Source organism: Coturnix japonica, chromosome 14, assembly GCF_054131305.1.
Source record: "Coturnix japonica strain WE chromosome 14, WE-NBRP24, whole genome shotgun sequence".
Taxonomy (NCBI): Eukaryota; Metazoa; Chordata; class Aves; order Galliformes; family Phasianidae; genus Coturnix; species Coturnix japonica.
In genome coordinates, this window is record NC_140676.1 from 1,137,948 (window position 1) to 1,160,027 (window position 22,080).

A 22,080-nucleotide genomic window follows, 5' to 3' on the forward strand; every position below is an offset into this window, starting at 1 on the left:
CTTCACAACACTCCTCATCCAGCAAACCTACAGCCACGTCCTGCTGTGCCCACACCTCAAGGCCCCGCAGCCTGACCCAGCACAGAGCTCCCAGGCAGGTGCTGCCATCACAGCAAAGACCCCCAAACAAACCCCCACAGCCCCCACCCTGCTGTGTGTGGCTGTAGGAAACACAACGTAGCCGAATGCTTTTTATTACATCTAAAGATTTCTACATAAACAGGTAACATTCAATAGGTAAACCATTGGTTGGTTTTGTTTTTTTTTTTTTCTTTCCAATGCATATAATAAATATTTTCACTTGGTACTTTTATACAAACTGACATTGGTCTACTATACATCTTTAAAAGCCATGTACTGGTTTGGCATGCCATATGGAAACCATGAGGAAGTTTTAAGGCAATGAATGACAGATCTGAGTTAATGGTCATTTTAATATTCTGCTTATATACATGTTTTTGTTTTTCCCTTTGTTAATTAGAACAATTAACAGCAGCACTTCGGGGGACCACCAGCAATTTTCCCTTGTTAGAAATCTAAGCTCTGTTAAAAAATAAAAAATAAAATAAAATAAAAAGGAGAAAACCCCCCAAACAGTTACACTGACAGAACAAAACCCTTCCGGAATATATTTAAAATGTGCTTAAAACCCTGAAATGTGAACCTGCAGTGAGGAATCCCCATCACACTGCTCTCCCCACACTGTGTATGGGGATGCTCCATCAGCCCTGCGTCCATTCAGGCACCCTGCATGGGGGGCAATGGGACTGGAGCTGCTCCCACCCCTGTGCTGGAGTTCAATGTGGTGGTGGTTTATTCCCTTACAACGCAGCAGTAATGCCCCACGAGGCCCCAAAGCCACGTCCAGCCCACGCTGTGTGCACACCCTGACCCCATACAGAGCACCCACCCCCCATCCCTGCAGGAACTCAGGGACACAAACCACCACCAAAGGCCCACGGCTGCCCCCCAGCAGCAGGCACACACTGCACTTATCAGCAACACGATGGGGGAGACCATAGTTCCATTTGTAGGGAACTTTGAGAACTCAGACTGAGACTTCTACCAAGTCACGTTAACTGTGGTCAGAGGCACAGAGATTATGGACCATACAGCACAGCCCGGCGTGAAACATGAATATTCCAACACACGGGATTCACACCGCAAAGAGTTTCGGGAACGTTTCTCTCCCTTCTTTGCAGAGCAACGAGGTTGGAGACGGCAGCAGCAAACTGAGCAGCCTTCCTTCCCTTGGGGCAAGGCGGGAGGAGTGGAAGACATCACTGTGCAGCCTCACTCTCCATGCGCGGGCAGCAAGATGCCAGATCCTGTCTTACCACACTCTTGCCGCGACTGGTTTTATATGTGAATTAAAAAGACTGGAATACCGTGGTGGGAACGGGCGTGGGCTGCTCCTCAGCTCCTCTTCAGTACAGTCAGTGGGAACACACTGCACACCTCGCTCAGCTCTGCAAACGTCCCTGGCTGCTCCGCTTTACAAAAGGAACGGACACGGCGCGGCTGCTCTGCGGGTACCGGGTCAGTACTCACGACTAAAATGTATGAGACATATTCCTCATGTAGGTTTAATCACTTTGAAATCAGACTGAGTTTAAAAAATAAGTATTTCCCATTTTCTATCCTTTTATTTTATTTTTTTTTTTAACTGACATTTAATAAATTATAAAATTGGTGTATGGTGAAATATATATATATATATATATATATCAGCCAGATATGTATGAAATACACATGCATGGGAAAAACTATTTAACTCACTTTTAACTCACACACACAGATCTATAAATACATATATACACACACATATACATATAAACACAAACATTTGTTTCCAAAATTCAAGTCAACTATTTAGTGGCAGAGGGATGCTGTAAAAACACTAGAAACAATTTTGATGCCACATAATCATGTGAACCTTTCAAAGAACCATACAACTGATCATACAGCAATACCTAATGCTACTTGGATTAACGTGTTTTTGCTTTTTTTTTTTTGTCTTTTTTTTCTTATTTTTTTCCTTTTTTTTTCTTTTTTTTTTTTTTTTCCTTTTTGTAATTAATGCAATATTTTGAGACAACTTCATAGGCAAAAGGTGGCCCTCGTCAATGCTCAAAGCAACTATAGCTGCAATCAGCAGCTTGGGACATTAAAAACTCAGACAAGCATCTGCTAACCTCTGTATTCCTCACTCTCTTTCCTGATAAACCTGTTACCTGCACTTCCAACCAGTTACAAAAATAGCTTTCACACCAGAGGAAATCACTTCTCTCTGATGGGACTTTGGGACACAACAGAATCACCTCCTCCCCTCCCTCTGCTCTCACTTTAAAGAATCTCCTGAAAAACTGCATTCCAGCTATTTACACGTTTCTCTGTAACAAGAACGGATCAGCCCAAATGATCCACCAGCTCTTAAAAAAAGGTTTTCCTATGTCACACACAGCTGAAAAAGTGAAGAAAGAAACAAAACCAGGAAGCAAACGTGGCTCCAAGTGTGATGGAAGGGAACTGAAAGGAACGGGGAATCAAAATAACCACCAAGCCATAAAGAGAAAACTGAATGGGAACCCCACAACCCTAAGAGAGACTTCAATAGGCAGAGATTCATTTAAGTGCAGGGAAGGGCACTGGGCTTTTTTTTTGGCTTAACAGACTCACATTAAACATTTAATACCAACTTGGGTGAAGGAGAACTCAGAAGACAGCAAACCAAGACCATTATCGGCTGCACCAACCATGCAATAGAGCGTCGGCATTTGTATTTTCTTCCTTTTGCTGACAAGTTCACTTCTAAGCAGAAATTTGATCTACTGCAGCTAAAAGGAGGTTTTCCCAGCCAGGAGACAGGCCCAACACAGTGGGCCAGTCCTACACGCGTGGCTGATCTTAAAGCACAAGCAGCTCCACACATTTCAAACTGACACATGCTGAATATTGTGAGTAGGATCTTAAGTTATCTTAAAAGGATTCCGTAGTAAGTTGTTAGAAACAAAAACCTACAGTCAGATGTGTCGATGCTTTTCTCTGGGGCTGGATTCTATATGAATTTGGTCTTGTCCCACATAACACAGCCAAACAACTTCTCAGCCTGACATTTTATTGAGTCTGGCCCTCCAGAATAATTGGTGCACTAACAAGCTCGCAACATGCTTGATTAAAGCACGGAATTAAAAAGAAAGTCAGCCAAACAGAGGGTCACATAGAACAAGAAATGACAAATAAACACTCCTGAAAGGCTACGTACTGCAAACAGAGGGAACGGTGCGGAACAGGCTGGGTAGGGTTTATTCCACATCAAGCACAACAAAATCTGCACTAAAATGGGATGGGGGAATTCCATTCCACCACCAAATACAGGTGTCTCCAAGAGGCAAAAAAAAAAAAAGAAAAAGAAAAAAAAACAACCCAGAAGTTTGAACTTCAGTTCCTTTTCCCATTTCTGTTACTGTGAAGAAAATAATGCCATTTGTGTCCAAACTAAGGGCAAAAGAAATAAGTAACTCACATGACAAATGCACAGGTGTAGAATCTTCAGCATCCATTAAATCCAAGTTCCTTGTTTTTGTGGGTTTTTGTGTGTGTGTTCTGCTTTGTGTTGTGGCATTTTTATTTTTTTTTTGTTATTTTTTTTTTTTATCAGTGAGGCCATCTTAGGTTTATATACAAAAGTAAAACTGAAAATATAGTTTTGTTCTCTGTACATGTAAATTTTTTTCCCTAAAAAAGGAAAAAAACCTGTCTATGTTTCTAACATAAAGTAAAACCAAGCACAAAGACTTCCTCTGACAAGTTCGTTTTCTCCAAAAATCAGTCCAACGAAATAATGTCTGATATGATACCAAAGATAGACGCCGTGTCCGCGCCGCTCCTACTTGCAACTGGATGACCATGATTCTCTCGCAGGCTGTTGGAGGAAACAAGACTGCTGTTACTGCCACTATTGCTACCGTTTGTGGCTGGCAGAGAACTGCTTCCTCCTGCATTTAGCTGATCGAGAAACATCTGAGATGAAGTGTATGGGAAAAAACGAGAGTGTAAGAGTTCTTGATCATCTGATGCGGAAACTGCCGCAGCTGCAGCGGCAAGAAGGGATGTGTTGTAATGCTGGGGGGGGAAAAACAACATTTGCAAGTTACATTTCAGACACCATTGCTTTGATTCAGACCAGCAAAAAAAAAAAAGAATATATTTGTAAGCTACAGCTCTGACAGCTTCTGGGTTTCACACCAGCTCGCCCACTCAACCTTTCTGTAAGGTAAACGGATCGATGCAGTGATCTTTTACTTCTGCAGCCTCTGAATTTCAGAGCCAAAAGGAATGGGAAATACTGGCAATTAGTAAGAAAAAACACTAGAAAGGCAGTGGCATTGCAAGACAGCCGAACAGTGAGAAATGGCAAGCAGAAGCACTTGTACCTCTCCATACAACTCCTTGGTGGAAAAATTCCCCAAAATTCAAAGAATCATTTTGCCATCCCTCTGCTCATTAGTCATCAACTAAAGCTGGTAAAACTATGGGCTAATCACTGCTGGTGGAGAGAGAAACAGTTCTTCCCTGTGAAAAATACATTTAGAAATATGGGAAATATGTTTAGGCCCATCAGGAGGCAGCAAGGGCCGTCTGAAGTGACACTCTTTGACAGGCAGCACCCAAAAGGCAAGAACTTCAATTATCAAGGTTGGATTTTAAATGTTATTTATCTGTATGGTGCTTCTGCTCTTTATATTTGTTTTAACTACAAGGAAACATCCACGCAGGCCATTTAGCCTTGTTTCCTGGCACTCGAGCACTGGTACAATTATGCCTTGCCAGTGCAACACCAGACTTTGGCAATACTCATTTCAGAATTATTCTCATGTCTGTCTTTTTACTGAATATGAAGAAAGCTTCTCTGAATCCAAGTTCTGTTAAACAGGCTCCAGACTTTGCAATCACATGGAAGTCCCCTTGTTTTTAGTCCCATTCTCCTACCTGAGAGTGCTGAACAGGAATGGAGGGAAGAAAGGTGGTGAACCACCCCAACCCTCTTCTTTGCTGGGAAGCACTGGTGGGGCAGTGACCAAGTGTAAGAATTCACCAACCCTTTTGAGAACCATCTTTTTAGTTCCCCAAACTGCAGAAGCCAGCACCAAATCTAGTTCATTTCAGTAAGTGCTTACAGGAAAGCAGCAAGCAGTGTGAGCAGGCACACAGCCTCAGGGGAAGAGGAAAATAAAAGGAGCTGCCCTGACTCTCAAAATTGCATAGAGCACTGTCAAGAGACCCAGTGATGGGGCCTAACATGGTCAGATGGAGAAAGATCACACTGACTTAAAGTATGTAAAAGTGTGCATTTTCAGCCACAGCCAAGGGTCATCCTGCAATATACCTGCAGCTAACTAGCTTGAAGCCCTTGAAGAAAAGTCTTTGTCTGTTGTTATGCCTTATCATGCATCTGTATTTAGGATAATGCTTATGTCTGGTTACATCCTATGTGCACAAAAGAGGTACAGTCTGCCTGCACTCACACCTGTGTTACAGATCTGCTCTTTCCTCGCCTATACATCCAAGTCAGCAAGTCCTTCTCAGAAAAGCAATCTGCCAGATGGTTTGATTTTCCTTAACTTACCTGATTGTCTCCTGACAGGAAAGGGAAGAAATCTAAACCTGAAAAGAGCCAAAGAAAAAGAGTCAGGCTTCTCAAAACAAAAAAAGTACCTCCCAATTTCTCCCACCAAATTTTGAAATGAAATAAATTGAACCAGCATAAAACTAATGACACTTCAGACTCTCTTTACCACCAGACCTTGGGAGAAATCAGACTTTTAACACCTTAAGATACTAACCTAAACCTTCTTTCTCTTACAATACCACTTTGTTTTCCGTGGTTGTAAAAATATTATTTTGCATAACTGGACTGTGAAACAGTCTGTTTGAATCCTTCTGTAACAGTCACAATAGCTCAGAGAGTTGTACCTATAGTTACAAACAGCCAGCAGCTTACCTTGCAAGTCATAAGGCATAGGTGTCATATGGAATGGATGCCTGTAGTCTTGGATAAGCGATGTGTTGATGTAACTGGTGTCAACAGCAGGAAGGCTTGGTGTTCTTGACACAGGAGATGCTTGATGGGGTAAATTCAAAATGCTAGCAAAAGCAAAAGGTTTAAGGAGTAAAATTTAACCTTAAAGCCAAGACTATAAGTACATCATTTAAAGATCCCTATGTTTCTACTGCTGTCCCGTGCAGGGCATGCCTATTCTCAAATTTAACCATCTCAGTACACACCATGACCATCGTGACTGGCATATAACAGCTCCCCTACTAAGTTTCAGAGCTTCACTAGAAAGCATCAAGATGCTGCTATACCTCAACGAGTCTTGCAGGGGAGAGGTTGAGCGTCACATGCTCCCCAAGCTTTTTTTCTTGCAATTAAGTTTCTAAATCAGAAAACTGATTCTGTTCCAGATTGCCAACAAGCTGAAGTTCAGCAAAATTACAGCAAAGAAAAGCTCAGTCTTAACAGAAGAAACTGATGGGACTCGCTACAAATGGTACAGTGATCTCTACTAGAAAGGTTCTACATATACTCCTAAGCTGGGACAAGACAACCCTAAGGCATTTTGTATCCTAAAAGGAGGTACAAATCTGCCTAACTGCACAACAGTTGAGCTCTACGAGGCAATTAACAGTGGAACACAGCCAAAAAGGCCTTGAAGAGTTTTAAGTGATCACCGAGTGGTTTATATCACTGGAGTAGTAATCAGTTCAGTGGCAGGATCCCATAGGTTTAGTCTTCATCCCTACATGTTTATGTAAACAGGGTGCTATTAACAGCTTGGCTACTTAGGTGTGATCAGGTTATTCTGGCATTCTTTATTACTACGCTACTGGCAGCAGTTACTGACAAAACCCACATGCTCCCATACCACACCCAAGTGTGTTTCTCACTGCTCGCTCTCCATATGTGCTGCTTTTATATTTCTCTATGGCAGAAAAGTATTTCCAAAGCCACAAAAACATACCTCTAAGCCAGAACCTCTAACATGATTTTATACTCGTTCTCACAAATGCAATTTAAAACCTGCATCATGTTACACGCTTAACGATGTTAATTCTGCAAAGCTATGAAAGCTTGTATATATCCAACTTCATTTATGGGCTGTATATCCTTCACAGTGTTATGATATATCCTGTTATGTAAAACACACATAGCTACCATTTCTGTACTCCAATTTTTTGGGTTTTATAAGCCAAGACTGAATTCACTTGTGACGAATTGCTAACTTGGGGTATAATTTAGGTATGCTTCATTTTCAGATTTGTCAGCATTTTGTTGCAAACACATTCTCCCTGCATTGGCCCACATTATTAACTCTTACCCCTTATTATTCATGGGTGATGCCGGAGATATGGAAGGACAGCTTCTCTTTGCAGACGGTTCCTCCTCCTCTTCATCTGACGAGCTATCAATGGTTAAGTCGATCACTTCTACCTTCTTATTTTTGTTTGATTGCTGGTGAGAAGACACCTGATGTTCTAAGGAAGAGCTTATGCATCCTGTACAAGGTAAAACAGTGGTAGCTGTAGTTTGCAACACTACAATCATCATAACATCACAGCTTACTACACTGCCTCCAGGACTAAGATAGAGGCAGCAAACTGACGTAACGTTACTTATTCCTTAAAAAGTACCATTGGCTCCAGGCAGGAATTATTCAAGCAATCTTTCCTGCTAACATGCACCAAGAGCTACCACATGCAACTATAAGCATATCAAAGTTAAAGGGGCATTGACTCCACAGTCCAACAGTATGACATTCAGCCCACACGTCCCGAAACACGACTTACCATCTACTCCATTGTAAGATGTGGTTACTTCCTGCACCTCCTTCTTCGATCTCATAGGAGCCCATGAGCCATCCTCCTTGAACTGAATTTCATCACAGTCTGTACAATACTTCAGGATTTCCATGAACAACCTGTCAATCAAAATCTTTTAGTATCCATCCTCAAAAAGAACTTACCTCATTTCTAACTCAGAATCTTTATTATCAGTCGTTCAAAGATTGAAAAGTGTTGAAAAAGGACTGGTAACTCCTACCATTTTATCCTTCCCTCATCCACTGCCTTATTAAAATGGAGTTACAGTTTGTTGTGTTTTTTTAAAGCTACCTAAAATACAGACCTGCACATTCACTTAAAAGTTGTGTTTAGAACAGACCAGATCTCACAACACAGAACTTTGTATTTCCCAAAACAACAGAAGAATGTAAACAAACACAAAAATAAACATGGGTAAGGAAGAGATTGTTCAACAGCATTTAACTGAGAAATTCATATCTTAAAGCAATCCCTACAGCTGAGTATTTCAGGGCCAGTATTTTCAGAAAGCTCTTTTTTGCTTTTTAAGTGAAAGCTTCCTAACAAAGGCTGAGCATGGGAATCTAAACTCACATACTCTTCTCCTATCTGAGTCTCCTAAAGCATTGCAAATCCTGGCACCACATCACTCCCAGCATGAATTCCAGCTTTTGACCAAGACTATTCATGTGGTTCTGCTTATGAAAGAGCTTTGCTTTAATTAGTGAGAAAGTTTGCCCTTTCCCAGGTTAAAGCATCTCTAGAAATAGCCTTTTCTCTGGGATACTACTGTTCTGTCACCTAATCTCCAACATCCATGCCTGACAACACAAGGGTAATAAGGATGATACACTGTTTTAATTATTTACTAACTCTTGGTCTTCACTGCTAGAGGCTGAAACTGTTAGTCTTTACTGCTGTATAGGAGCAAGAAGCCTCATAGTTGTTCAGTCCAAAGCAGAAGATCCATAAATCCAAGGGTCCCCGATTCCAAAGCTGCTTGTAGAAGACCTGAGTGTCTCCAAAAGGGCTTAAGAGTGGTTTTCTGTAGCTCTAGTTTTGTTTTTAGCATAAAACACGTATTCCTCCATGAAACTCTACTTGCTGTTCTCCTTTGTCGCACTCTGGGAAGACAGCTCCTATCTAAGAAATTAAACTGAAAATTCAGGAATTCGTATTTGGCATTTCCTCATGGAGACCAACACTCGCCTTCCTAATGCTCTGTAGGTAGGCAGTACAGGGAATTGATCTCAGTCACTTTCTATGTACAGCAACTCCCCCAGTGTGAAACTGTACGTGCATCTAGGGGGTGAGGTGGCAGCACTTATTCGATCTGACACAAATGTCTTATCAATTATGCCAGATTTGTGCAGTTGCTCTGTTTGGGGGGGTGTGGGGGGGAAGTCAGTATGTGCTATTTTCAACTAGGAATCCATCACTATGAAATACATGAAAGAACAGACAACTCTGAGGCACAGGAATAAAACATGTCTGAGACTGGAAGGAATACCTCCTGTTATTATAAACCTTCAGTCTGATCACCTCAGTTCTTCCAGAGCACTGACAGAAGACACACCTGATAAGCAGCTCTTAACAGTGGGGAAATGCAAAGATGTGGCCACTTAGAACAGCTCATAACCAGATAACCAATACTGTGACGCAAGGTATTCTGTACTGCACAAACACAGTAACAGAAAGTATAAGTTACATCCTTCACTTTGAGTCAAGTTGTACTTACCCATCAATAATGAGATGTTCATAGGGAGCCTTCTTGTCACAGACAGGGCAAACCCAAGTTGGTTTCTTTTCATTCATCTGGATGTATAAAGTGGCATCAAAACACTGCAGGTGCGAACAAGTCAGAGCTCTGCATGGTATAGTTAGCCGCATTTTACCAAGCTGTAGGGAAAAAAGAATTGCATCACCTTGTTATTAGATGAACAAACAGGGCTCTTCTGTCTAAAATGAGGCTGGGTCAGGCTGAATTCTACTCCAGAACACTTCCCCACATCCAAGCTTCACTTAACACGCATGCCACAATACATTGTTCTCTCCCTTACTCATTTCTAGATTTGAATGGCAACACAACTGTTATCAAGGTCACGTTTTCAGCCATATTTGTTCAAGGAAACTGAGGACTACACCTCTCTATGCTGATAACAACATACAGAGCTACCAACCACCCGCAGCACACCAGTGCCCTGGACAAGTCATGAAAAATAATTCTTCATGCTCATCAGTATTTAAAATCCAATGATTGTGGGTCAGCCCTCTCTTATTCACTCACAGTAGATGAAATGTGGCTTAAACTGCTGTCCATATTCCAGCCATCAGGGCATTACTGGAACAACCTGGTTGATTTCCACACTCAGGAGCAAGCACACAGAAGCACATTTGCAGGGCTACAGCTTGTTTCCTCAAGATCTTTGTTATTTTCACCACTTTCTCTAAAGAACCATCAGAAAGCAGCTACTCATGAAATAAAACATACCTATTAACCATTAAGAAACGACAATACACTCCTTCTGCTGGACTAAACATCACTGTTATGCACACAGTTGAGTTACCCTGCAGTGATGGGCATTTCATATTTGTCTGAGATGAAAATTTCCCTCAACGCGCAGTTGTTTCTGGAGAAGCTGCACTCTAGGAGGGACTGACTACGCTAAAAAGTAATAAAGTCTAAAGGAGACTCCTCCCAACATGAAAAAACCCACAAAGATTTATTGAGAAGCGCTGAAGCCAACTATTTTGAAGACAGATAACTGACCAAAATATATGTTATGACTTCACTTGAAGCCTCCAGCCAATTCCAGCAGTGGCTGGGAGGAGGAACTGTTTTTAGTACAGCTTAAGCAAGCAATGTGGTCATGCATACTGATTGTGAGCAATACAAGATGGGTGCCACAGGATGGCACTCAATCTCAGAATATCACAAAAGTAAAAACAATATCAAGAACAAAGGCTCTACTCACAGTCCACTACTTCCTCCATGATGCTTTTTTTCCCCTCCCTTTCTTTTGGATCCCCACAAGCAGAAATCCCCCCCCCCCCCCCCCATCCCATTTCACAGCAAATTCAGCTCGATTACAGGACCCTGCTCATTTCTGTCCCCCCCGGCTGTCCGTCACTGTCACAGACCTCACCACCAGATGGAGGAAAGCAGGGACCTCTCTGGGGAGCCAGCAGTAATGGTGCTGGAGCTGGGGCAGCAGAAGGTGCTGCGTGTGCCATGTGTCTGGCACCTCTCCCTTAAAATCCATGACCAAACACATTATTTCTATACCATAATCAGCCCCCCAACAAAGCAAGGGCCCCTGACCCAAGTCTATTATTAATCCTTATCTCCCAGATGGCAGTCAATGGCTCATTTGTCTTTCGGGCACAGTGAGTCTCCTAGCTTGGCAGCGATGGAGAGAAAGAGCACTGGAGATGAAACTGGGTGCTTCTACGTGATGCCAAACAAAAACAAGACAGGTCAAACACATGCTGCAGGAAGAACTTAAATACCCCAATGTCCCAAACCACAAAGATTTCAACCAGAAACATTTCTGCAAGCTCTTGATATAGAAACCGTGCCCGGATCTCTCAGAAGCCATAAGCACGCAGACAAACAGCACACACAGTGTTAACAGGAAAGGTCTCCTTTCCCCATTTTTGGCACCAAACCCCTGGATCAGCTTTGCCACGCCGGCCAAGCTGTGTCAGAACTGACAAAAGGAGAGGTCATAAAAGAAGGGATGCTTCCCAACTTCTGAAAAACTCCCAGCGCTGTTACTGGTTCCTGCCTGCTGTCAGCAAAAGAAATGCTGCATTCATTTCTTTCCCAGGCTTACAAAACGTGCCTATCTTTTCATGCAAAAAGAACGTACCCAAAACAGGAGTTTTGGACTTGTAAACAAAGCTGCTAAACCTACGGTGAAATGCTGGATATAGAATTTTTCTTCAGCTAAATATTTGGTCCTGCTGCAGAGCCCGAGGATTTATTTTTATTCTGAGGGCGGGAGGAGGGAGGGAAAAAAAAACCCAAAAAACACAAATTCAAGCGCCTTCCTGAAGCACAGATTCAGCCCAGCCTCTGCCTGCTGCATCTGAGGCAGATCCAGCCAATAGTTAAGGGCAGCTTTTTCTCCGTACTGTATGGTCTCCGAGGGAGAGCAGGCCTCTGTGCTAAAAAAAGCTCAGCAGCAATCCAAAATACAGCCACAGTAAGCTGCCTGGCTCCACCTTTTTTCCCCTTTTTTAATTATTATTACTTTTTGAGGGCAAAATAAAGGTTATCAAGTCTAAACCTGCCAGCCTTTTCCAGACACGCAATCCCATTTATTTCATTCAAGTACATGCATGATAGAACCACACACAAGGAATGAGACAGGAGGATCAGCATCCTCACATCGACAGACCAGACGATGCACCGATCTTTCAGTTTTGGTTTTGCTGTTGGAAACTAAATAAGCATTCTCAATGCGTACTCTCAAATCATTCACCCTGCACTCTCGCATTAGAAAGCGAGCACAAAATACAGACAAAAATCTCTCCCTAAGCCAAACATTTACAGATCTGCAAGTAAAAACATGGAGCTTCCAACAGAATGGCATTTGGAGCTGAGGACAGCCTGAATCCTGCTAGTCGCTCTTCTTTCCCCAGGACAGTTTGAGAGGAGCAGTCCTTGTCCTGCAGAGCTTTTGCAATGATGGATTACTCCAAGAGCTGCAGTGAGAGCAGACAGCACCGAGCAAAGAACATGCTGGAAAAAAGTCTATGTTTCGTAGGGAGTATTAAAATGACACAGATAAATATGTGGCTACAGACTCCATTTTGTATGTCGCTCAGAAAAGAACCAAGAGGAAACAGTGAGAAAAGCAAAGCTCCTGATGAGCTCCAGCCTGATGTCTATCTGGTGTCTTGTTTCCATCCCTAACAGAACTACGAGAAATCTATGTAGAATGTGACATCTTCATGTATTTGTAAAATTGCAATCCTAAAGACAACCTTGTACCTTCCTGCTCTAACACTAACTCATCCAAATCACTGACAGCAAGAAAAAATACTCTTCAAAATGTCCAAGCTGAAGAACTCTAATCACTAATAGACACAATTAGGACAAACAAGTGTGTCAGAAATCTGTGAAGAAACCCAACTGCCCCAAGTGGCAGTTCTGACAAATCAACCATGGCCGAAGCAATAAACTACTTCCAGAAGATGCATGAGGATTAATTCAAGATAAGGAATACATGGGCACCTCTAAACTCCTACTGTCATTTAATTCTACTGACCGATTTATTATTCTTGTCTGTATTGGAAACTAACAATGTGGTTAAAACATCTTGTCTAAAGAACAGAGAAAGCAATAGCATTGTCAGTGTGCTTTCCAGAATAACAGAATGCAAATAGCACAAGTGCAACTGAAGCACCTCCATGCACGGAGGTGATACGCTTCAGCACTCCCAGTCCACAGCAGTTTCAGTGCAGTGTGCTGCTTATTGTGCTTCTATGATTATAGGTTACAAGGTTGAGATAAAATTCTGATCTATAAAAGTAATCCCCGGATCTTATTTACAGGCAAATCCTATTTGTCTATAAATGTGTGATTACTTACAGTTCTCCATCCCAATATCGATGGTGAAACCTTAAGGAAAATTGTGAAAATACCACACAAAGATGCACAATAGTCTTTAAAAAGAACCCAAGAGTAACCACTGTGCTTTTAGAGACAAAAGCTTGGCTTTGTAGAAAGTTTCTTGATGTTGACAGAGTTGAAATAGATGTTTAATAACTACTGAAATAAACCTCAACTTCCAAAGAATGAAGTGAACTCTCCGTCCATTTTAAAATCAAGAATTTCACATCACACTTGAGCAGATTGAGCCAAACCAGGAAAAGAGATTGATCCTCAACCTTGAGGACAGGTCAAAAAGATACACCGCCACAAAGATACTGTGTCAACCAATACATAGAGCAATCAAGTATTTTGAAGGTGTTTGATATGTGAAAGAAGAGCACTACATCCCAAAGACTTTAAAAGTACACATAATGTTAATACTGTGCAGTTCAGCCAATGATAACAAAGCCAGGTATGAGCTATTGCTAAACTCCACATGTATTTGGTTAAAAAAACAATAGGTCAAGATACAGCAAGTCTGTTACTTCCACATTCATTGGAACTGTGCTCCCCCACTTCATCTCTGGTACAAGTCTTATTTGAACGTTCTCTAGATCACCACTTATTTTTTCCTCTAAGACTGAAATATTCAACACATACAAACACATATAATCACCTTCACTGAAAAGACACTCAGCTCTTTGCTAGCAGGCACTGGCTGAAGAGCTGCTTTTAACAGACAGAACAGCTGCCTTACTGCTGAGAGTGGAGTTACCACAGCCATACACTAGGAACCCAGTTGGCACACACGTATGACCCAGTGATAGATTTAGATCTACACTTCCATCTAATTCTGAATAGCATCTTCAAGTTAATGGAACACTCACCTGCTTGGGGGCAAGTCACACACTTAATTTCAGTACTGGATCCTACACACATGAAGCTGGCACACAAGCCAACCTCTACCAAAAGCCTGGCAGTCCTCAAGAGCCACAGGTTTGCTTTCTTTTTTTTCAGTCTTTTTTTTCCCTTAATCACAATAATTTTTAAGGGAGTTAAAAATACTTACCGGACAAAGAAGAGAAACTCTTAAGCTTGTTGTTGCTATTTCACTGTCTGGATCTGCAGTCAGTTTCTCTTTGACTGTTGTTTGAAAGAAAGTAAGTTAGTTTTACAGTTGATTTAAAACAAATTTGTTAAGAGAAGTAAAATAATTCTAAAACAGTATGCAAGGCTTTGCTGTCTCTGCTGGACTAGTGGCAGTAGTAGCCATTGTTTCTAACTTGCACAGTGAAGTTGTAGTGTAAGCCATCTTTACCTCTAAGAAATATCATAAGTGACAATGCAAGAAAGCTAAAAGAAGGAAAAGCTCTTCTTAAACCAAGATACCTAGAAAAAATATTTATATACAAATAGCTTTTTCCCCACACAAGCAACAGTTCAAAGTTATTTACAAGCCGCCACCACAACGAGCAACAGTAACACTACTGTTAACTTCAACTATTTTTAAGAGAAGCTTCAGTAACTCTCACATGGAGGGTCTGTGCAAGACTCTGAAATGTTCGTCAGAAAAACCTCCAATTCAAGACCGAAAATCAAACTGAGAAGTAGGAAATCACAGCAGAAGTACCCTGACAAAACTGGAGCTTTAAATAACCGCAGTGAAACATTAACACTAGTTAATACACTAGTCTTCAGTCTCCACCCAGCCTCTATTTTTATCCAGGAGGACTGCTATGAGCAGCCATTGTTTAAGTGAACGAGTCAGTTCGATGTTCTTCCTGCTCCATGAACCATACCTACACCCTCACTGCCCTCTTGCACACAAAAAGTGGTAGCCACCTGGGAAAGCCAGATTTCTGTGCACCATAAGCTATTGCTCACTATTATACACCACCAGCCTCGTGGTCCTGCAGTTACTGGTGGGCTGGTTTCCTCCCTTTCCTGTGGACAATACGCATTATCTGAGCACCTCCCAAAGGAGCATGAAGAAGCACGACTCCAACAGCTGGCAGGTGGTGGTCTTTTCATACTTTCCCCTTGAAAAAAGGTGCAGAGCAGATTTTGTTTGTATTTTTCTTCTACCACCGCACACTTGTCAGAAAATTACAAAGCAGTGAAGCTCACACCAAGTTTGGGAAGGAGCAGGGAGGGAGCGGAGGGAATTTTGTGCCAGACTCTCTGGGAGCTCACTCCACAACAGTGTGCCAAAGGAACAAAGAGTGTGTTGATGAAGACCTTCCTCCAGCACTTCAGCATCAAGGTTCAGTCTCTGCCATTTAGTTCAGCTTGCTGAGGTACTGAATTACCAGTTAACTATGTAAATACAGTTGTTGTATTCTGAAGAAACAAAACCAGCATGACTGAACTGAAAGAGATTCTCTTGCATTTTTCTCTTCACTGTGTCAACAGGGTTCCTGGACTGGCTCCTAACACAAACAAAAGCCTCGGAGTCTTTGAATTGGAACTGAATACAAAGAACGCCACTATCAGATTCTCAAAACCCAGAGAATTGTAGGAAGTCCAAGCCTCGGTTTGCACGGCCCTGTTTCAAATCTCCATTTACAACAGCTACTTTTTGTAAGGAGCAGTACATCAGACATACTTAATGCTCTCGAGTGATCCGGGTTCCGTATTCCTTTCGCTCGTAACCTCTGCAGTAGCACCGTAGAGGACAGCTGCTTTACCAGATAGACTGCCATGGAATAGTTCTGGAAAACAGAACAGCAGTTCATTTCTAAAAATGGGATATCATACCATGCAATCGCCAGCAACACCACCACCACCCCCACTGCCTAGGAAAATAAGGGAAAGGACAGAACACGCGACCCATTAAGGCACATCTATTACTTTTTGATATACAGCCTTCTCCAGACTTACAGATACTTGAAATAGAAAAATGAAAGGCTGACCCCCAGCAATTATCACATACGTTTCCACTAGCAAAACAAACCAGAACAAGCCAGACAGTTGTGACATCTGCCACTCTACGTAGGATGCAACCAGAACCCAGAGAGGGGATTTCAGTAATATATCTTAGCATAAAATTACACAAATTGAAATAGCAGCAGAAGCACATTTTAAATATTTCATTCTTACAACGAATGCATCTCACATCGTTAAAAACCACTGCTGCTCCAACTTATTTGTTTAACGCCTCAATTAGTATAGGAGTTAGAAAAAAAAAGCTAATTAACATTGTGAAATTATTTACAGACAGCTTGAATCTACAAAGCTAGGAACTTGCCCAAGGCATCTTGTACAGAAGGCTCTTGAAACAGATTGTGTAAAAATCACAATTACGACTTCAGGAAAGGTAGAGTACACACACTAGTTGAGACGTGCAACTGACACCAGGGAAGGTGGGGAGAGGAATTCAGCTTTCATACTACGCAGGCACATCTGAAAATAGAGCAGTTCCTCACATTTAACTGTCCAGGGCTCAAACAGTCACATTAGGAAGCATTCTATCTAACAAGAGGGGAAGTTCTGACTGGTACATAACTCCCATGAGGCATGCTAAGAATTTGCCCCTATCTTCAGTTTCATATTGTAAGTTGGAAGTTAGCCAGTATATTCTTTTATAACTGGTATCTACAAAGGCTAAGGAAACTGGCAGGTCACTGAAAAGGAGCTTAGAGGCCACACGCTTGTGACATTTCTTTTCCCTAAATCCTCATTTGTATTCTTCAGAAAAAGCACAGCATTGGACTGGAAGTGGAACCATCAGCGTGTACAGGCACTTCTGCAATAGAAACCAAACTGGATTTAAAAACAGATGCTTATTTCTGATACCTGTGGTTCTCATTACATAAAAGATGGCTCTGAAAAAAAAAAAAATCATTCAGCCATCATTTATTCTGTAATCTGAATGGAGATTGTTTTATGCTCCGCAAGAAATCCATCATGACAGAGAGGGAATGAAATACCATCGTGATGTTTTACAACTGCCTATTGTGCATGGCTGGGCTGTGAGCATTCTTCCACTTCGGTTCAGGAATCCTGGGCTTTGCACTCAGACAAATGTTTGGACCAAGTTTCACCCCAGGACAGTTCTCAGGACCTCAAAAAACAGGGTGGTTGCAGTGGCAAAGCCACAGGTTTTTTTTTTGAACTCATATCAACTCTATAACGCACAACCAGCAGTTATTTGTCATCACTGAAAGTAAGGCACTAATTCAGAGACTAACTTATTCAATTATGCTTTTGCACCACATTCCAGATTTAATTAGTGCAGTGGAACATCAGCAATTTAATAGCACCAATTGTAACATTCTGACACTCCCCCTACAGAGAAGAAAAAGCCATAAAATCATGACTTTTTAAATATTAAATAGAAGGACAGCATTTGTGAGAACAGAAATGTGAGAGAAATTAAACGTGAACCCTACCGAGCTGCTACGCTTTGTGTCTACGTTTACAAGGCTATAAGCCACCATTCTGTACACAAAGCCACATTTGTTTCTCAAGTGCCTCAAACCAGGAAGAGCCTAATGCCTGAAGTTATGAGAAGCAAATTGTCTGGGCCCTGACTCACAGAGACAGCTGGGTGAGAGGTAAGGAAGGACAGCTCGCACCAACACAAAAATTGAGGACTGCTGATCTAAGACAGCACATCTTACCAGCCCAGCCTGAAGTAACAGAGTAACACAGTCAATATAAGGAAGAATCCACTGAGAAACCATGAAGCATTTCCTGCACAATTAATTTTGCTTTTCTTTCAAATCCTTCATGCAGATGCCAGGGCAGACATTAGTAAGCTTCAGACAGCATTATGCACCAAACAAAGTTACTTACTCTTCCAATTTCTGCAGTCCACGAAACAACGATTGTGTTTGGTACCGTCGTAGACAATCTGACGAGTGAGGTAATGTTGATTGGTCTGCTAGGTCGCTTTGGTTCAACACCATTTTTGGTTGGTGGAAGATAGCCCTAGAAATCAAAGAACTTTCTCTCTCAGCAAAAGAAGAGTGATTTCGTCTCCTCCCTCCCCACTCCCCGCAGCCCTGCCACAAATACCTGCTGGGTCCCACCTGAGCCAGGCTTCCTCTTCCGTTCAAGAAGTACGAACATCAGACAACAAAACATCATGTGCTTCTTAAGTCCTCCTTCCTTACACCTAGATTCATGCCTTGCAAATCTGAACCCTATCCACTGGAATATTAGAAGGCAGCTCTGACACTTCTTTCCCTGCGCTCTCATTGCATGTGCCTGGCTAACACCGCCCAGCCCAACCCCATGCTCTGCCCCAGTCCTCCCAGTCTGTGCCTTATTCTTCAGCCCTGTTGGTCAGCAATGCTCTACTCCCAGCACATGTGAACTCCGAAGCAGAGCCCCACGTTAGCCAGACTTGTTTATCGAACAAAAACTTACTGTCAAGCTTTCAGAATATCAGTCTCCTTGATCTGCTGGCTGCTCTCCTGAGAAACAATTTACTTAACTACTTTTTTTCATTCCTCTATCTATCTTCATTCAAATGCTCCAAAATGTGAAAACAAAGGTTAGGATAAACTCTCAGGCAAATTTCTGACAGACAGCTCTTAACAATGCTATCCAATTATGTATGTCAAAATAACATCTTACTTACTGGAAGGCTGCATGGTTTCCCATTTACTTTCACACACAGATTGGGTGGGAAGTGATCTTCTTGTGGACAACTGGTTTCTGACAAACAAAACCTAAAAGCAAAGATCTTCCATCACCTTTTGCTAATAAAATGATTTAAAAGCCATCTCTTCCCAGAAGGACTACTTTTCCCCCCCACTGAACTGTGAAAACATGCCAAACCTTGCTAAATACAGTCCCCAAATTATCTGTATGGATCATTAAGCAGGAAATCCCCCCAAATTACAGGTTTAGGTTAAGATGGCAGTAGGTTCTTCCTCAGATTTCTTAAATTCCTCCAGCTGGTTCTGCCTAACAATGGACTCATTCAGATACGCAGGTTCTTGTTACAAAAGATAGATCATCCACGTTTCTTTCCTACCATTCCTCCAGCCTGACCTCAATAACAGACCAGGGACAGCACACACAGTCTCTTCCACTGCCCTTACTCCAATTTCAGTAGACACAATCAGACACCATCCTGATGCCCATGACAGGCCTTCTAGTTAAGTTCAGACAGTTTCTGATCATCCTACATCAAAGGCTTATTTGCAGCTGGAAGCTGAACAGGCCAGAAGAGTGGACCATAGGCTTTTTTAGGGCAGGTTGAGAGGAGCCTCTTCAACCTGATGCACATGCAGTAGGTTTGACATGCCAGATATTTGGCCACCAGGAGCTATGGAAACACTGCATGTAACAGAATCAAGGTTAGGCCTGCTCCTCCCAAAGCAGCCAACAGCAATCTTTATTCATGAAAACAGCAGGATGAAACACTTCTCCATATATCTCCCCTGCTCTCCTTTATACTTGTCTTCAAAAAGGAAGTAATAAAAATAATTTAAGAAAAATAAAGAAATCACAGTATTGAGAACAGGCCATACAAATACATACCTTAGCTGGACCTGTACTGTGAAGTCGCATTTGGTCCCGGAAATATCCCTAGCAAAGAGAGAAAATGGGTTAAGACACACTGTTCGTATAATAGGTTTGTCAATGTTTTGTCAGACATTGCTTTAAGTCAGACCTCTGCAAAGCCCTTTACGCACCACACTTCCCCTGTGGTCAGTCAAAACACAACTCCCAAGATACAGACTACTTTGTATTTTTCAAAGGGAGTGAACCGATTACAGCCTCACCTGGCCTCTACCATTTCCTTTCCTTTGGTATAACACAGAGAAAATTCTAATGGTAGCTGTGAGGAACATCTTCATACTGAATAAACATAGAACTCGACAAAGGATCTGACTCGTGGTGAAAAAGGGCTGCAAATAGGAGAGTTCTGTATTTGTACAGCACTTACTGCAAGAGAAACCACAGCACAGCAGAGGTATTTCATTCCACACCCCTTTCTCCTCCATCAGTTTACACACAAAGGAGAAAAGAGTTCCCCACCTGAGCACCCTCTGAGCATTATGCTCACTGAAGATGGCAATTTAAAACACAGACCGTTGTAAGCTGAGCGTGGGGTATTGTCAAGGATTCTGTAATATTTAAATACTGAATTACTGGTCAAACTCACATTGAGCTGCTGATTTGCTGCACTTGCTGTGGCGTCAGTGCAAATGCAAAGCAGGTTTCTCGAAATCGCTGACTGTTATCTGATGCTGGAAGAAAACAAGAGATCATTGCCTTAAAGCAGTAAATACAGAATAATTAACAGCAGTCTCCTTTCGTTAAAGCTTGTACGTATATATACACAACACATTTATAGCCCAATAATCTGATACACATCTGCTTTTGTAAGCAATTTTGGAGCCAAGATGGAATTTGTCATTTAATCCCTCTTGTAAATAAAAACAATAAGCAACTGTTATATTTATATATAAGTATACATTAAAAAAAAGTGATGCAGGTAACAGCAAAGCTGAGATAAATGAGCTTAAGGCTTTATCAGCCACAGTAGCAACATTAAGCATTTGATATTAAATGAAAAACATTAAGGAATTCTCAATCACTTCATTAACATACAAGATCATGGGTTACCTCATAAAAGCATACGGAGGGACTGAAAAGTACAACTATGCAACTACTCATGGTTCCATAAGCTATTTTATAGGGTTAGATGCACCAAATATATACTATGCAAGCAATCATGAAACACACAGCAGTGAAGTCTGGCTTTGAAGTCCTTCAACTCCTCACTATGTACCCCACAACAACACAGTGTTTAAGAATTAATGCACCTGCTGGAATAAATCAAAGAAATGTTAAGCATCTCCAAAACAGTGCTTGGAAGGCACAGCCCCCCCAGGGCGGGGGGCATTGACACAAAGCCTGTCTGTATTCAAAGCAAAGGAAATAGCCTGAAACAAACAGGAGCCCACATCATCTCGCTGCAGGAATGTCCAATGGGTTACAGCTTTCACACCAACACAAGTGCTGCTGAGTCCACCATTCGGTTCTGCTCTTAATAATGGCATTATGAACAGCTCTGGTTCTGAGCACTCACACGTGTCATTTCTGATTTACTCTAATACTCGTCCTGACTCATCCTTGAGTGACAGATGAGTGATGATATCTCAGATACTTCCTTGAAGCCAGCATGTGGTCGGCTGGGGCCAGCAGCAGAATAGTGGCTAACTTGGTGTAAATACTAACAGCAGCAATTTCACTACGTGACATCTGTACTTTCTCTGTACAACAATGCTGCAAGCCCTATGCATTTTACTGCACTCCATGCAACAGCCACATCCTGCTCAGGGATTGGTCGCTCCAAAGCTGGTGGACAAGTATAGGTAGTACATGCTGCACACGAATTTTTGTGAAAATATTAACTATTTTTATAAGCATGAAGTTATCTGAAGAAGCACTTACATGTAGGGCATTTCTAACATTAACAGCTGAAGCTCACAGCACAAGAAGGCATTCAGCACCTCCGCCTGGGCTGGCTATCACCCTCAATGCACTCATCTCAATAACTGGAAGCAGAAGTCTATGAGCTGATGGATCGATGGTCCCCAGTGGTCAGAGGTGCACTCCATCATGTGCTGCTCAACCCTCCCCAGTTGTAA

The 22,080-nt window shown here is 41.9% G+C and overlaps 1 protein-coding gene across 6 annotated transcripts in view; it reads right to left on the reverse strand.

The window, feature by feature from the left end:
* Positions 1-178: 178 nt before the first annotated feature.
* PIAS1 (protein inhibitor of activated STAT 1) overlaps positions 179-22,080 on the reverse strand; it is a 51,245-nt gene continuing 29,343 nt past the window's right edge. For 3 of the 6 annotated variants that reach the window (XM_032446769.2, XM_015873383.3, XM_085515191.1), the window contains 12 exons: positions 20,589-20,673; positions 19,961-20,008; positions 19,053-19,143; positions 18,263-18,397; positions 16,071-16,176; positions 14,535-14,608; positions 9,602-9,762; positions 7,852-7,982; positions 7,383-7,560; positions 6,005-6,147; positions 5,630-5,667; positions 179-4,125 (listed from right to left, as the gene is read on the reverse strand). In XM_032446769.2, coding sequence (XP_032302660.2) covers positions 3,829-4,125; positions 5,630-5,667; positions 6,005-6,147; positions 7,383-7,560; positions 7,852-7,982; positions 9,602-9,762; positions 14,535-14,608; positions 16,071-16,176; positions 18,263-18,397; positions 19,053-19,143; positions 19,961-20,008; positions 20,589-20,673 — 1,487 coding nt within the window. In that variant the 3' untranslated portion in view covers positions 179-3,828. Of the gene's footprint in view, positions 4,126-5,629; positions 5,668-6,004; positions 6,148-7,382; positions 7,561-7,851; positions 7,983-9,601; positions 9,763-14,534; positions 14,609-16,070; positions 16,177-16,712; positions 16,732-18,262; positions 18,398-19,052; positions 19,144-19,960; positions 20,009-20,588; positions 20,674-22,080 lie in introns of those variants that run through there. The other 3 variants (XM_085515192.1, XM_015873384.2, XM_085515193.1) reach the window with 3 other exon arrangements.